The 18,357-nt window shown below is 38.0% G+C and overlaps 1 protein-coding gene across 2 annotated transcripts in view; it reads right to left on the bottom strand.

Annotated features, from left to right (window-relative positions):
- Scaper (S-phase cyclin A associated protein in the ER) overlaps positions 1-18,357 on the bottom strand; it is a 372,041-nt gene that overhangs the window by 52,055 nt on the left and 301,629 nt on the right. For both annotated transcript variants that reach the window (XM_057767374.1, XM_057767371.1), the window contains exon 26: positions 2,238-2,470. In XM_057767374.1, coding sequence (XP_057623357.1) covers positions 2,238-2,470 — 233 coding nt within the window. The remainder of the gene's footprint in view (positions 1-2,237; positions 2,471-18,357) is intronic.

Consider the following 18,357-nt stretch of genomic DNA (forward strand, 5'->3'; position numbering starts at 1 on the left):
ACGGAAATGGGTAAATAAATATTATGGACTTATTCATAGAGCAGAACAGGTAAAATTATCAACATTAGAACATATTGAATTTAATTGCATCAAATAATTGTCAAAATACTATTGGTGTGGGAGGTCCTTCTGTACATGTGTTGCTTTTATTGGTTAATGAATAAAGAAGCTTCCTTGGCTTGTGACAGGGCAGAGTAGAACTGGGTGGGGAAAACTAAACTGAATGCTGGGAGAAATGTGGCAGAGCCAGTGAGAAGCCATGTAGCCACTGGAGAAAGATGCACGGAACCTTGGCCATAAGCCATAGCTTCATGGGGATACACAGATCAATAGAAATGGGTTAATTTAAGATATAAGAGTTAGCCAGAAATATGCTTAAGCTATTGGCTAAACAGTATCACAATTAATACAGATTTCTGTGTGATTATTTTGGGTCTGGGAAGCCTCCCCCAACATACTATGAGTATTTACATAAAACTTTAAAGTAGAATATATAGTTTATTATATTTAACATGCTCATACAGACACACAGAACAGGCATGGAAATGATGTATGTTAGCTCCAACACAATGATGTAGGTTTCAGAGGAGAGCAAATGGAACAAAAGGGATGAAAGTGAGGATGTAGTTCTAGCTGTGGCATTTGTTTTCTTCATAAAAAGAAAAAAAAACCCAAAATCTAAGATTTAGAGAGAAAAATAGTTACCAACTGTTAGAATACAGTATCTACAATATTGTTTTTGTGCACATTAATGTATTTAAAAATAATAGAACATTTAAACACTGAAAAAGATACATTCATGCCTGTTCTGTGCCAGGTGAAAAGAAAGAGACCTATGTCAGGGTTTACTCTCGAGTACTGAGCTTGTCAAACATTTTTTAAAAGCCATACCAGTTATCTGCTTTGATAAAAGAACACTGCTACTTTCCCCTCACGATCCCTTTTTCCTTTAGGAAGGATTTGCAACTAAAGTTATACATGTGAAAAAGCGTTCTTCCTAGAAGGGGGACTGTAATTGCACTGAAGCATTAGGCTGGGCCTTCTGCCTCATCACAGACAAGGGGTGTGACTCAACTGTCTGGCTGATAGGAATGCAGGGCTGCTGCATCACAGCACAGCCTAATGGAGAATGCTGGGACACAATGACATTCAGCAGCAGGGACAGCTAAGTCCTACAGTGACCAAAAGGACACGAGGAAATTGAATGGGATCAAGCAACTGAGAGAAAGGGCAGGGAGGGTAAAAGTCAAGTGTTCTAAGATTAACGGCTGTGGACCCAAAGCGCCTGGTGCTCTCTGGCAATAAACAGACTCAGGAAAGTGGGCAGGCAGAAGGAAGGGTAAGTGAAGGAAGTAATCAAGAGTAAGGGACATGCTGAATGAAACAACTCTTAAAAAGTTGTTTTTTTTAGGACAAGAAGTCTGGGAATTAAGAGCTGTGAAAGAAACAAATGTGGAGGAGGGCATTTTCTTTCTCTATTAACCTACCATAAGTTTCAGAGAGCAACAAATTGCAGGGATTTGGCATCCAAAGACCAATGCAGACCACAGAAGGCCTGCTGACTGGTGGAGCAGTAACTGATTAACACCAGATGGAACCCTGCTGGGAAATTAAACATTCTACCTGATTCAAGATTCACAAGGGGAAAAAAGTTCAGATGCTAAAGTAAGAGTAAATTTCCCTGGAGCAAAGGAGCCCTTTGCAGGAAGCAGGGCAGGCCCCGAACAGGTGTCAGAAAGGCCACATCTGTGTGGAGTGAAGTGCACCGCTGCCGAGTCTAGATGTGAGCTCCGGTCTCCACTCTCCTCCCTACTCTCTAACTCATTACATAACCGTGCTCTAAGCACTTAACCTCCTTGAACAATTTCCTCATCTAGCCTAAATTAGAAGCTGTATTCTTCGAGGGCTGCAAAGACTCCAGCATCTTCCCGTAAGAAGAGCTCCATAAACGGTACCTCTTGTTCTATTAAGTCTGAATGCATGTGGGATTGAAGGGGTGCTCAGACGCTTCTGAGCAGAACACTGCTATTGAGAGCTGTGGGATCTGGCACATTTGAGAGCGGCAGCTGAGCTCTATTTGCTTTGCCTTCTTTCTATACATGACAGTACAGACTCTACCAAGAATTTATGGATAGAGCTGCAAGAACTACAACTGCATCGAAATTCCTAAGTTCAAATTATTATAATATTTTTAAGCAAAACAATTTTTTTTTAAAAAAGAAATGTAGCAATTTTACCTGATAAGGTCTTGAACTCGACTGTTAAAAGCATCACCTTGTGAGGGTTTGTTTTTCATTTCCTGTGCTGGTATTTTTGGTGTAGCTGGCCGGCTGTTTCCATCTGGTCGGTTGGCAATCAGACAGCTAAAAACCACAGCACCAGCTCTGAGAAGTCCAGTTGTCAATCCTTCAAAAACTTGTTTATTTGTATTTCTTCCCAAAACAGCATTATTTTCATCTGGAACGTGAACCTGGAAATGAAAAACAGTGAGTGTGCCTCAGTGAGGCCATGAAAACAAGACAGACACGATCTGGAACATTTTTAGAATCATAAACAATTTCTGAAAATTTACTCGAGGCAATGAGACATTCAAGTGTGTGGGCTCTGAGGTGACCAGTTCAAATCCCAGTTTTGGACTAAAGATGAATGCCTCAACAGTACAGAGGAACTTTGGGTGATTGTCCAGGCAGCGAGTTATCTCTGTCATTTCTAGAGTTTTGGATTTTTTGTTTGCTTAGGTAATATTATATCCTTCTGGAGTCTTTGATGAAATTAAAAATTAATAAATAGTTATAGTTTTCCTCAGTTATGATAAAAAATAGATATAAATATTATAACTGTAAGTCTTGCTTTATAACTGTTTTGCTATGTTAAAATGAAAGGTTTCTTTTTTTGTTTAAACAGAAAAAAGGGGAAATGTATTAGGATCAAAACCTAGTGCCATTGTCCTTGGCTTCTCATCAGCCTTCATTGTCCGCCATGTTCACAGAGTCCAGTTTCAACCCATGCTTATTCAGTCCCAGTCCAGCTGGCCTTGGTGGGCTCCCAATAGATCAGTTCCACTGAACTGGCTTTGTGGGAGCTTAGCCTGTTTGGATGCTCACCTTCCTGGACCTAGATAGAAGTGGGAGGACCTTGGTCTTCCCGCAGGGCAGGGAATTTGGACTGCTCTTCAGTATCAAGAGGGAGGGGGAATGGAGTGGGGGGAGGAGAAGAGGAGTGGGGATAGGGGGAGGGAAGTGGGGGGAGGGGGCAATATGTAGGAGGAGGGGGAGGGAAATGGGAAACAGGGAGGAGGTGGAAATTTTAATTAAAAAAGAATAAAAAAAATAGGAAAAAAAGGGGAAATGATGGAGGAGGGTCATCTTTCTATCTGTTGCTTCATTGGTTAATTAATAAAGAAACTGCTTGGCCTTTGATAGAACAGAAAATTAGGTAGGCGGAGTAGACAGAATAAAATGCTGGGAGAAATAAGCCGAGTCAGGCAGTCGCCATGATTCTCCCACCCGACACAGACGCAGGTTAAGATCTTTCCTGGTAAGCCAGCTCATGGTGCTACACAGAATATTAGAAATGGGTTAGATCAATATGTAAGAGCTAGCCAATAAGAGGCTAGAGCTAATGGGCCAAGCAGTGTTTAAAAGAATACAGTTTCCGTGTAATTATTTCGGGGCATAAGCTAGCTAGTGGCCAGGAGCCGTGCGGCAGTAATGCGGCCCGTCGCTCCTCACAATATTTTGCCTTTATTGGTCAGGTGACATTGGGGACATTTTTTTTTTTTCTAAATTCTAACTTTTCATCTATAAAACCGGGATAATGACATGTCTACATTATAGGTTTCTGAGAGGCTAAATTAGCTAATGAACATAAAATGCTTAGGCATGGAGCTAGTACTAAATTAACTACATTAAAGTTTTGTATGAACTAAAGTTTATACATTTATACACTGTTTCACATTAGAATGGATCTTAAAAATCCCTAATTTAAATATTTCTATTAGGAAAAAATTTGCATTTCTTATTATAAAATGGAAAAAAGTTCTTTTTCTAACACACAGGGTCACACTGTGTGGATCCTCAAACCCTTTCTTCTCCTTTCTTTGGAGACAGGGTCTCTCATTGGATGTAAGCTTCCAAGGTTTTGCCTGTCTCTGATGCCATCTTGCCACTCGTAAGATTAAAGGCATATGCGCTGCACCTGCCTTTTTATGTGATGTTGATGGTGCAAACTCAAGCTCTCGTTCTTGGGAGGCCAGCGCTTGCTCCTCCATGATGATTTTCATTTAACTAATTTTATTTTAATTCTGTGAAACTGCATGTTTTAAAGAAGAATTCATTTTTAAAAAGATTTTTCCTTCATATCTTACATGACCTCTGCTTCTTCTGAGTTCTCTCTATATATTTTATATTGGAGACTTTCCTTAAACATAGTAATCTTGAGAGTTTTCTCTTTTGTCTTGCTTTTTAAACATACTAAAGATTAATGTCCAGGTAAATCATTTAGCATATATAGACTGGATCCAGGCTTTGGTGGGAGCCTAGTCTGTTTGGATGCTCACCTTCCTAGACCTGGATGGAGGAGGGAGGACCTTGGACTTCCCACAGGGCAGGGAACCCTGACTGCTCTTTGGACTGGAGAGGGAGGGGAAGGGGGATTGGGGGGAGGGGGAGGGAAATGGGAGGAGGTGGAAATTTTTAATAAAAAGGAAAAAAAACTGTGTTACACGATTTGTCTGACAAGCTTCAATATGACTGATTAGGGAGAGACCCAGTCCCCCCCCCCCAGTGGAAGACATCAACTATTAATATTTTTAAGTCTATTTTCTTGGGTTATTCAGTTTCACTATACATAATTTTGTATTCTTCAAACCTCAAGTGTGTAACATGGTGCCCAAAAGGCAGAGGTTTCAAGTCCAAGTGTCACTGATCAGGGAGAAGGTTTTTAGTGAGTCATTCATATTTCTGTATGGCTGGTTAAGTTTCCAGGTCCTGAATAATTGGTTCAATTTTTTTGTGTGAGGGCTGGAGAGGGACAAATACTTGGATATACTCAAAGCAGGTGAGACCTCAGGCATACAAGACATCTAAAACCACCTCTTTAAAATATTTTTATAGACTGGGCGGTGGTGGCACACGCCTTTAATCCCAGCACTTGGGAGGCAGAGGCAGGTGGATCTCTGTGAGTTTGAGGGAAGCCTGGTCTACAAGAGCTAGTTCCAGGACAGGCTCTAAAGCTACTGAGAGACCTTGTCTTGAAAAAAAAATTTTATATAAAAGTTATGTGCATTGAGTATATTCTGGTGCCCAAAGAAGCCAGAAGATAGTGTGGAATCCTCTGGGACTGTAGTTACAGGTGGTTGTGAGCTCCCATGTGAGTTCTGGGAACTAAATCTGGATCCTCTTCAAGAGTAGTAAGCACTCTTAGCCATTGAAGTCATCTCTCTAGCTCCTAAACTGGCCTTTATTCAGACTTTCAGACAATCTAACTTCCGGCACTGGAGTTACACACAGTTGGAAGCCATCCAGTGTGAGTGCCCGGAGTCAAATCTGGATCTTCTACAAGAGCAGTGCAGGTATCCTTAACCACCGAAGCATCTCTACAGCCCCAGTCCTACTCTTTGCAGGTCACCACATGACCTTTTATATTCATATCTTTTTATATCTCCCTCCTATTCTCACCATTTCTTCTCTTTCTTCCACGATAGCTCACAATAGACTCAAATTCTCAATCCTCCTGCCTCAGCCTTCTGAGAGCTGGAATTACAGGCATGGGCACTGGGCCTGCCTTCTATTCTTATTTTCTGAGATTGTTTGCAACACTCATTTTCAAGCCTTTTAGGGTTTGGTGGCACATATTTTCTTCTGGCATTCTTCCTGCTAGTTTAAATTTTAACATTTAGCTACATTTCAATTATCTGCTCTCCAGATTAAATGAAGTATTTACCTCATTTTCTTTCCCATTCTTGTCCTTTAGCAGATTATTGTATTTACTTATTATAAAATTATTGGGTCTTTAGACAGAATGTAATTTGTATGTTTGATCACTACATTTTAAAGTTAACTCACCAGAGATAAAATTTTCTGGTTCTTTCAAATAGTATAGAAAAATATGAATGACCCATTTTGGGTTAATGTTAGACACTTTTAGTCTTTACCAATTTTCATATTTTTCAACAAGATTATACTGTTTTCATCATAATGTTTAAAATAAGCACTATTCATGAATGAAGGTGTTTTTTTAAAGAAACCCTTTGATCACCTAGAAGTGTTTTATCTAGACAATTTGATCTTTAAGAATACAGTCATAAGCCGGGCGGTGGTGGCGCACGCCTTTAATCCCAGCACTTGGGAGGCAGAGGCAGGCGGATCTCTGTGAGTTCGAGACCAGCCTGGTCTACAGAGCTAGTTCCAGGACAGGCTCCAAAACCACAGAGAAACCCTGTCTCGAAAAAAACCAAAAAAAAAAAAAAAAAAAAAAAAAAAAGAATACAGTCATAAATCTAGAGGAAAAAGAATTTTGTGATATAAAATTAATGGTCTTTATCTATATGATTAGTTGTTTATCTCACCCATAAAAACCTACTTAATCACATGACCAAGGGAACAGAGCAAGTGTTCTGCTCATCCTTGAGTTTTTATTTCTTTTTCCCTTACAAGGGTTGTATCTACAAAGGCAGTTTGTAACAATAACAAGAAAGTAACAATACAGAAAAAGGATTAAAAGTAAAATGCCTACTGGGGTTTTCAATTTAGACAATATCCTTGGTTCACCCATTTCATATAAGTTTTACAGATTAAGGAATCAAATTTCAGAGATTTCAAGCAACAGACCCAGATTTCACAGTTATTTCATAGAAGAATGGGGCCTTGACCCTGGTCTGTTCTTTCTAAAGTCCATGGTGTGCTTTCCTGATCAAGCACTCACTCCTCCTCCATATGAGGCATCTCTGATGTGGTATGCCCTTCTAAATGTTTGTTTTCATTTAAAGGGGGTTGATTATAAGTGGTTACTGGTTACAGTCAATTTCTTTTAAAAAAGGGGGGATATAATATAGAAATGAATACTTTGGTTTACTGATTTAAATTTAAGGTCAATTCTGTTATATGTATATTTCTACTCTTGTTTAAGGTGTTATATTTATACAGCTCATTTAAAAATATAATATATAATAAAGAAATACAGATTAATAGATAGTAATCTATAATAGTCAAACTTTTAGTCATGTTAGGTAGGCTGTTTGGTTATACATAGATATATTTCAGTTAGATAGATAACCTTCAAAGACTTCAAAGACCTATAAAATACAGCATCTAAAATGTTTTCAGAACTTAGATACTTAGACTTTCCTCAACAGTGAGACATGTGTGCTTCTGGTAGCACCAATTACTTCAGAGAGGTTGATGGGCATTGAAGAAACTCATTATGGAATTTTCCTCCAATGTGACAAACCTAGTCATTTGGGTAACAGATTGCTCTTGCTTGGGCTGCTTGTCATGTTGTATAAACTATACAAGAACTTGCTAAAAGAAAGTAAGAGAGTCCTTCAGGGTTCCTGCTTCATGAAAGAGTCTACTAGACATTCTGCAGGACACAGAAGAAAGTGACTGACAAACAGCTAATATAGGCAAAACAGTCTTCCAAATTTCCTGCTTCATGGAGAAGTCTGCTGGATACTATGGGTCTGTAGGCTGAAGATGGATGCTCCAATGTTACAGAAGAAATCTGGGTGTCTGTCCAGGCAGTGAGATGTCTCTGTTAATTCTATAATTTTGGAATTTGATTACAATGCACTTCCCGTTTACTTGGGTAACATTATAGCCTTCTGGGGTCTTTGATGGAGTTGAAGACAGATAGTTATAGTTCTCCTTAGTTATGATAAGAGATAAATTAGATGTAAAATTTTAGATTCACAAATATAAAATATATGATAGAATATTTTCTTTAATTTTGTCAGATACAAATAGACTAAATATTGTAATTATAATTCTTGCTTGATAATTGTTTTATGTAATTTTACTATGTTAGAGTTAAAACTTTCCATTTTATTTAGACAGAAAATGGGAGATGATGTGGGATGTCCTTCTGTATATATGTTGTCTTTATTGGTTAATGAATAAAGTTGTTTTGGCCAATGGCTTAGCAAAGAAAAGCCAGGTGGGAAATCCAGAGACAGAGAGAGTAGGTAGAGTTGGAGAGACTCCATGTAGCTTGCCAAAGGAGTAACATGTTGCATCGGTAAGCCACAGCCTCGTGGCAATACACAGATGAATAGAAATGGGTTAATTTAAGGTGTAAGATCTAGCTAGGACTATGCCTAAGCCATTGGTTAAACAGTGTTGTAGTTAATATAGTTTCTGTGTATTTATTGGGGTCTGGGTGACAGGGAAACAAAAGTGCAGTCTCCATTTACACATTTCTTTATTGAAGACTTTGAGAAATTTTGTCTCTAGGGGACAGAAGTGAACTGGTCACAGGCCAAACAAACACTGCTTCATTGATGTCTCTTAAAACCCAATGGATTCTGCAAGAGCTTTATGCTGGTTAAAGAAAAAACAAAACAAAACAAAACCAACAATAAATGGCTGTTGTGGTAATACTGGCTGAAATACTAATCTCATTGTCCAGAAGCTGTAAATGTGGTTTGGGAAACAAATGTTTCATTTGCCTAAAAAAAGAAAGAAAAACGGTAAAATGTTATGTAAATCAGGTTTGTTCTCATGCTACTCCTATATTCTTTTCCCATAGCTGACAGCTTCTGGATTTTAGAAGTACCATTTTTCTTCAGGGTGTACTAATGTAAATACAAAGAAGGCAGTCTCCTTTGTGTGGCTTGCTGGGATGAACTCTGGGACCTCAGGTCAGACTCTACAGAATTCAATACATAAGACAGTATATGACTTTTTTTAAAAAAAAAAATTATGTGTGCCAGGTGTCAGTACTCTTCAAATCCAATCCAGTTTTTGCATATGTCCTCCTCCCTCCACCGTTCTTTACTTTCCTCCTGCAAGTACTGGCCCTTTATCGATGAAAACTGTATTAGCTGCTTTTATGTCGACTCGACACAAGCTGGAGTCATTTTAGAAGAGGACCCTCAATATGGACTGTGTTTCTACCATTCTGGTCTGTAGGTCATTCTCTTAATCAGTGATTGATGTGGCAGGGGCCTGTCCATTGGGGGTGATGTTACCTCTCTGCAGGTAGTCCTAGGGTGTATAAGAAAGTAGAATGAGTTGCACTTCCCTGATGACTAAGGATGTTGAGCATTTCCTTAAATGTCTTCCTATCATTTGAATTTTTTTGTTGTTGAGAATTCTCTGTTTAGACCTGTTCCCCATTTTTAAATTGGATTATTTGGTATTTTGATGTCTAGTTTCTTGAATTATTTCTAGAGAGTAGTCCTCTGTCAGATGTGGGGTTAGTGAAGATCTTTATCTATTCTGTAGGCTGCCATTTTGTCTTATTGACCATGTCCTTTGCCTTACAGAAGCTACTCAGTTTCAGGAGGTCCCATTTATTAATGGTTGCTCTCAGTGTCTGTATTGCTGATGTTATACTTAGGAAGCGGTCTCCTGTGCCTATGCATTCAAGTCTACTTCCCACTTTCTCTTCTATCAGGTTCAGTGTAACCGGATTTACGTTGAGGTCTTTGGTCCACTTGGACTTGTGTTTTGTGCATGGCAGTCGATATGGATCTATTTGCATTCTTCTACATGTTGACATCCAGTTAAGCCAGCATCATTCGTTGAAGATGCTTTCTTTTTTTCCATTGTACAATTCTGGCTTCTTTGTCAAAAATCACGAGTTCATAGGTGTGTGGACCTATGTCACAGATTTCTATTTGTTACATTGGTCCATGTGTCTGTTTTTATGCCAATACCAAGCTGTTTTCATTACTATAGCTCTATAGTAGAGCTTGAAGTCAGGAATGATGTGGCCTCCAGAAGATCTTTTATTGTATTTATTGTACAGGATTGTTTTAGTCATCCTGGGCTTTTTGTTTTCCATATGAAGTTGAGTATTGTTCTTTAGAGGTTTGTGAAGAATTGTGTTTGGATTTTAATGGTGATTGCATTGAAACTGTAGATTGTCATTTTTACTATGTTGATCTTACCAATTCAAGAGCATGGGAGATCTTCCAATTTTCTGATATCTTCTTTAGTTTCTTTCTTCAAATACTTAAAGTTCTTGTTGTACAGGTCTTTCACTTATTTGATTAGAGTTACCCCAAGATATCTTACATTATTTGTGGCTATTAAAAAGGGTGATGTTTTTCCGATTTCTTTCTCAGCCTGTTTATCATTTATATATAGGAAGGCTATTAATTTTTTTTTTACTTAATTTTGTATCTAGCCACATTACTGAAGGTATTTATCAGCTGTAGGAGTTCCCTGGTAGAATTTTTGGGGTCACTTATGTATATTACCATATCATCTGCCAATAGCGAAAGTTTGACTTCTTCCATTCTATTGTGTATTCCCTTAATCTTTTGTTGTCTTATTGCTCTAGCTAGAACTTTGAGTACTATATTGAACAGATATGGAGAGAGTAGACAGGCTTGTCTTGTCCCTGATTTTAGTAGAATCACTTTGAGTTTCTCTCCATTTAGTTTGGTGTTGGTTTGCTGTATATATCCTTTATTATGTTTAGGTATGTTCCCTGTATCCCTGATATCTCCAAGACCTTTATCATGAAGGGGTGTTGGATTTTGTCAAAGGCTTTTTCAGCATCTAATGAGATAATCATATTGATTTCTTCTTTCCATTTTTTTTATATACAGATTTTCGTATGTTGAACCATGCCTGCATCTCTGGGATTAATCTTACCTGATCAATGTGGATGATTTTTTTTGATGGGTTATTGGATTCCATTTGCCAGTGTAGTAGGGAGCTGCGGGCCTCTTCCCACAGCCCGGCTCATGGTTGCCTGGCTAGCTTATGCCCCAAAATAACGACACACAAACTCTATTCTTTTAAACACTGCTTGGCCCATTTCTGTTCATGTATGTAGCACCCCAAGGTGCGCTTACCGGGAAGATTCTAGCCTACGTCCATCCTGGGTCAGAGCTTCATCGTGTCTGCTCTGGAGAGGAGAGCATGGCGTCTGTCTCTCAGAGGAGCTGCCCTGCATCTGAGCTCACTTCCTCTTCCTCCCAGCATTCTATTCTGTTTACTCCACCCACCTAAGGGGTAGCCTATCAAATGGGCCAAGGCAGTTTGTTTATTGACAAATGACCTTCCTCCATCATGCCAGTATTTTATGCAACTCAAAATGACTCTGAGATACCATCTTACACCTGTCAGAATGGCTAAGATCAAAAAACTTATGACAGGTTATGTTAGAGAGGATGTGGAGTAAGGGGAACACTCCTCTACTGCTGGTGGGAGTGTAAACTTGTACAGCCACTTTGGAAATCAGTAAGACAGTTTCTCAGAAAACTGGGAATAAATCTACTCAAGATGCAGCAATACTACTCTTGGGCATATACCCAAAGGAAACTCAATCATATTACAAGGCCACTTGCTCAGTTATTTTCATAGTAGCATTATTCATAAAAGTCAGAACCTGCAAACAACCTAGATGCCCCTCAACCAAATAATGGATAAAGAGAATGCACATTTACATAATGGAGTATTACTCAGCTGTAAAAAACAATGACATCATGAAATTTGCAGGCAAATGTATGGAACAAGAAAACAACCATCTGGAGTGAGGTAACCCAGATCAAGAAAGACAAACATGGTATATACTCACTCATAAGTGGACATTAGATATAAAAGAAAGAATAACCAGGCTATAATACACAGCCCAAGAGAAGCCAAGTAATAAGGAGGACCCTTATTAAGAGGGACATGCATGAATCACCTTAGGAAGAGGAAATAGATAAAATCTCCTGGGTAAACTGGGGGTGGGTGGGGGAAAAAGGGGAGAGGATGGGGTATGAGAACATGAGGGAGCGGGATGGTCAAATTGGGGGAGGTACAGAGAGGGAGAGCAAGAAAGAGATATATTGATAGAGGGAGATATTATGGAGTTAGGGAGAAATCTGGTGCTAGGGAAATTCCTAGGAATCCATAAAGATGACCCCAACTAAAACTCCTAACAATAGTGGAGAGGGTGCCTGAACTGGCCTTCTCCTGTGATCTGATTGGAGACTACCCAAATTGTCATCATAGAACTTTCATCCAAACTGATGGAAGCAGATTCAGAGATCCACACTCAAGCACTGGCCTGAACTCCTGGGGTCCAGTCAAAGAGAGGGAGGAGGGATTATGTGAGCAAAGTGAGGGCAAGATCACGATGGGGAAACCCATAGAGACAGCTGACCCAAGCTAATAGGAGCTCCTGGACTCTTAACTGACAGCTGGGGAGTCTGCACGGGACCAAACTATCATTTAAAATAAACATTTATGTATTTGTGTATGTGTATATATATGTACACACATGCACATTCTTGCTATGACACATAAGTGACATTCAGAGGACAACCTGTCAGAGTCAGTCCTCCCCCTCTACCATGTGAGTCCCAACTCAGGATGTCAGGTTTGGCAATAAATACCTTTATCCACTGAGACACCTTACCCACCCAGTATTTATCTTTCTTAGTATGACTTATTTTACTTTATATGATAATCTTTAATTATACCTATTTTCCTTTAAATGGAATAATTTCATTCTAGTTTATGAATGAATAAATCGCCATTGTACAAATATACCAGTTTCTCTGGCTACTTGGTAGTGAACACTGAATTGGCTCCATATTTTGGCTACAGTGAATAGTGCTCTAACAACACAAATGTGCATCTTTGTCTGTACTTATGACAATGTAAGAGTTCTTTGGGTACATACCCAGGAGTAGTACTCAGTCACATGGACATTCTATTTTCAGCTTTTTGAAGATTTCCACAATGGCTGAATTAACTTGCATTCCTACTAACAGTGTATAAGGCTCATTTCACTTTAAAAGCGTCTGCCATTTGTTTTGTTAATGATAGCCATTCCAAATGAAATCTCAGAGTAGCTTTAAACTGAATTTCTCTCTTGGCTAAGGTTATTAAACATTTCTTTCATGTTTATTGGCCATTTGTATGTCATCTTTTGAAAGCTGTTTTATTAGCTCACTTATTGATTGGATTATGTTTCTTTTTTTGGAATTTTCTTTCTGGAATTCTTTATATATCAGAAGTAGAGCTAACACTTTTTTCCTGTAGGGTCTTTTTTGTTTTTAAAATTTTTGTACAAAACTGTTTCCTGAACTGTACATAAACTTTTGAATATAATATAATCCCACTTGTCAATTTTGGGTTTTACTTCCGAGCCTCTGGAATCCCTTGGAGAAAGTCCTTTCCTATTCCTCTTTTAGAGTTTCCCTAATAGTTTCAGGTCTTACATTTGAAGTTTTTGGTCAATTCTCAGCTAATTTTTGTGCAAGGGATGAGATAGAGCCCTAGTTAAATTTCTCTCCATGTGGACATTCCATTTTTTCCACTACCATTTGTAGAAGAGGCTACCTTGTGTCCAATGTGTTTGGACATTTATCTAAAATCAGGTGGTTGTAGCTTTGTGGGTTTATAACTTGGTCTTTTATTCCACTGAATTATGTGTCTTTTAAAAATGAAAACAATTTTAATTTGTTGTGTGTGGATGTACATGTGTGTGTGTGAATGTAAGAGTGAGTGTGCTCTGATACATGTGTAAAAATCAGAAGACAATTTTCCGGACTTTGGTTCTCATCTTCTACTTTGTTTGAGGCAGGGTCTCTCCTCTTTTGGCAATGGCCAGTGTACTCAGACTAGCTTCCAGCTGATTCTCTTGTTTTTACATTCCATCTTCTGGTAGAAATGCAGAGATTGTAGATGGTCACAACATCTAGCTTTTCACATGGATTTTAGGAAGGACTGAGGTCACTGGGCTAGACAGCAAGCATTTTGTCCTGCTGATATCCCTGGCCCACTGTGTCTGTTTTTTTGCCAGTACCATTTCTTTTGGTTACTACAGCTCTGTAGAAAACCTTGCTTAGCTGTTTCTGGATCTTGTGTGCTTTCATATGAATTTTAGGACTGATTGACTATTTCTGTGAAGTCATTGAAATTTTGATGGAGGACTACACTGAGTTTATTGATTGCTTTTGCTAATACAGCCATTTCACAATATAAATTTTGCTCATTCAAGAGTATGGAAGTCTTTCTATCTACTGTCATCTTCCATTTCTTCAGCATTTTAAAGTGTTTGCAGTATAGGTCTTTGACGTCCACGGTTAGGTTTATTCCAAAGTCTTTTTAAAGCTACTGTGCATAGGTTGTTTTCATGATTTTGATCTCAACATGTTTACTGTAGTCAGAAAGGGACTATTGTCTGATTTTGTATCCAGTGCCTTTAAAGTGTTTATTAGGTCTAAAAGTTCTCTGGTAGAATATATATATATTTTCTTATTACAACCAATCTCCTCCTCTCAACATTATTTGATCTTAAAATCTGTTGGAATTTCACATAATTTTAGGTATAGAAAAAAACCATAAAATAAAAACTTCTCAATTTTAATTTTGGGAACTCAAGGTCCAAAGAAGAAACTTCTCCAAGGATCTAGAAACTAATCAGGACTCTGATAGCTGTGAAGTGTAGGTTCTTAAACCCTACTCTAAGAACTGAGAAAGGAAGTCTCAGCCATAATGGTTCCTGTAGCTTATCCTCCCAAATATTACAGATTAGTTCACATCAGTCTGCTATTCCGACCACAGAGTGCTCACCAGCTTCTCACTGGAGACAGCCAACCCCATTTCAGACAATTCTAGTGGTTTATTGTGTATAAGACAATGCCCTGATGACCTGGCTGTTGTTGGTTTCTCCCCTCATTTGTGATCACCAGAACAAGGTTTCCTTTGAGAACTATTCAGATTTCAAAACAGGTCTCCTTAGCATTGCCTCGGTTTCACCACGTTTCTTACGTAATAGTTTTTAATCCCTTCATCATCCAGACAATTCTATTCTACAGTCATCTTGTTCTCAATACTGTTTAACTATATCACACAACATTAGCTTTTGTCCAGTTTCCACCCCAGAAAGTCATAATACACTCTGGACACATTGAATTCACAGACATCTTTAAACCCCCACATAAAGACACCCTTAGCCTTAAGTCTTTTCCCACTGGTGCAACAGAAAAAATAGTTATTCTATTCACAACCTGCTTCTTGTATTAAGTGTTGGCCGTTACAACTTAATTACCACTCTACTGTGACTATTACATACTTTGGTTCCCTTTGCTAAGGTTGTTTACTCATCTCAGTTGTATACAGATTTGCTATGCCTGCCTTCTATACCTCTCAAAACTGGATCCAATGAACACAAGGATTGAACGTTCTGAATCCATACAGCTACCAAAACCACAATGGAGTATATTTGGCCTAAACAATGCTTATTATTTTTTAGATATACATGACCTGTGCCATTTGTAAAACAGGAGTCACTGGGGCTAATATAGTAGGCAGAATAAAAGAGAGCAGTATTTGTGTGCCATTATACCTGGTGAATATCTGTGACTGTGAAACACCTGATCTCCTAGCATGAAAATGATAAATTCCTAAATCAATTATTTAGCATTTTACAGTAAAATAATATCCCTTCTGCTCAGTTACTGAAGATCTTGTAAACAGGAACAATCTTTAACTACAAAAGGCTCTTCTGGCACCAATCAGGTTCTTTTCCACTGTTTAAGTTATACTTTACTTAACTAATTTATTCTACTTTTAAATGCAATATAATCATTTCTGCTTCCCTCTCCTCCTCCAATACTTTATCATTATCATCTCTCAAATTAATGTCTTATTTCCTTTAATTTTCATTACACAGAAATGAACAAAAATATAAATATAATTGCTGAGACTGTTTAGTGTTGCTTGTATGTATATCTTTTTAGGGATGATCACTTGAAGCTAGATAACCAATTTGGGGCATATGTCTGAGGAAGACTAATTTTCCCTGTCTTTGAGCTCTTAATTGTCTACAGTGCTTCCAAAACAGCACTGCTGTCTTTCCAGGTGCAAAATCCAGAAAACTGAGCCCCATCCCTCTCATCCTACATATCCAATTAAAAATTAGTATCAAGTACACATTCTACAATTTTTCTCTTAATAATATTTGTTAATAAGTCAAAACAAACACCATTATTTAAAATAATGAGTGGTTCCTAATTAACATCAACTGTTAATATCATTGCAAGTAGGAGCAATTTCCAATATGTAAGTCTTCTTAAACCAATTTACCTATTACTAAAACTAAGAATTAAGAGTTAGTAGTGTTGATTTTTTTTTAGACCATGGTGGTAAGCTAGATATTTTTCAACCCCTTCTTTAGCACAAAGCACTTACTCTCACAGGCAAAGTGACCATTTCCCTTCTCTCAGAATACTGGAGTACTCTTTGAACCTTCTAATCCACTTCAGTATAAGTGAGTGATATCACAACATTTTCAGTAGTATCTTACTACATCTTAGGATTAAAGTCCAAAATCCTTAACTTAGTCTACAGAGTCCAGTGTGCTCTATTTCCTATATAGCCCACTTGCCTCAACTGACTCCTTCCTTGTTTGCTACTTGTGCACGAGTATTGAGCCTCAATACCCTTTTTGATGCACTCAACTGTTTGATACACAGGAGTTGCTCCCACTGCGTAGCTCAGCTTCAACCTCTGAAGCTTTGTTCCATTAATACTCATTCTTCAGGATTTATTTTTGAAAAGCACTTCTTCAGAGAAGCCTTTGTGATGCTCTTGATTGACTCAGACTCTGTTTATGCTCTCCTAGGATCTTATATTTCTTCTCTATAGCACATATCACATAAGTTTAATAGCATGATCATTTTCCTTTTTTTTTTGATAACTGGGATATTTAATGAATTTCAATGAAAAATTTTAAAAACAAATCAGCGGAAACAAAATTAAGGCATTACAAATGAGAAATGCAAACATCGAAAGAACATATGTAATTCAACTCACTAAGGAATTCAAATGAAAATTATAATGAGATATACTACTTCTACAGATAACAAAAATGCTTCAAATCCCACAGTGAAGCCGGGCGGTGGTGGCGCACGCCTTTAATCCCAGCACTCGGGAGGCAGAGGCAGGCGGATCTCTGTGAGTTCGAGACCAGCCTGGTCTACAAGAGCTAGTTCCAGGACAGGCTCCAAAACCACAGAGAAACCCTGTCTCGAAAAACCAAAAACAAACAAACAAACAAACAAATCCCACAGTGAAGACTTGGAAAATATAAGCTCTATGATGATTAGGACAGACGCATTTCCACCATGGATCATCACTTCCTACCTAGAACAGACTTCCTTGTAGACTATCAGTGCTTAATAAACGTCTTTCAAGAACCAACAATCTAAGTAACACTATCATCTACTGTCATTTTAAATGTTTTAGAAAGGAAAAGTAATTTGTTAACACTTAGATGTCATTTAACCACACACAGAGTTGAACTTTGGTAGCTTTGAATTCAGAATCTTAATTACATTACTTTTTGAAGGGTATGTGGTACTTCTCAGGAAGCATTTTCTCTCATGATCATTTTTTAAGAAACAAGTATTTTCAAATAGTTCAATATCTAGCTGACATCTAAAGGACTACCTACAACAGCCTAGTAAATGGCAAAAGGTCAATGTCATAGTAAAAAGTGCATAACCCTAAACTCCATTTGCTATGACAGAAATGTTAGAAAAGAAATGAGGAACAATGAGGAAAATATATGTGCATGTTATATGAAATGCTGGCCTCTGTAACCTAGCACATCTAATCAAGCCTCAAGACAACTCTGAAAACAATGAAGGACAGCAAGGACTGAATGAGCAGTGTGTTAATGAGCAAGGAGACAGATGAGTTCTAGCTGGCTTAGTCTGTATGAATTTACCTCTTTATTCTTTATTTTATCTTGCATTACTGTGGGCCTCATAAATGTTATGCCAATTCTTTACTCTGGAGCTACATTGCATCTTGCTTCTCTGCAATGGTTAGTTTATATAGTAGAATATAAAATTTGGGAGTTGGTATAGCTATGGCCACAAAGAACATACAGAATTATTTCAGCACCATAAACACACCACTTCATAATGAGTAACATATGCTTTCCTTTCACTTTCATCTAGCAACTAACCTAATTTCATCTTTATGTAAATAAAATTTTGTTCTTGTAAATGGAATAATTCAGTATGTGACCTTTTGAGATTGGCTTTTTGGTTCAACAGGATGCGAAGAGGCTGTGCATGTGAGTAGCTCCCTAATGTTTACTGAATAACGTACTACGTGATGGATGTATCAAAGCTTAATCATTTCTTATTAAAGGATATTTTGGTTGTTACAATTT

Source organism: Chionomys nivalis, chromosome 4 (assembly GCF_950005125.1).
Source record: "Chionomys nivalis chromosome 4, mChiNiv1.1, whole genome shotgun sequence".
Lineage (NCBI taxonomy): Eukaryota > Metazoa > Chordata > Mammalia > Rodentia > Cricetidae > Chionomys > Chionomys nivalis.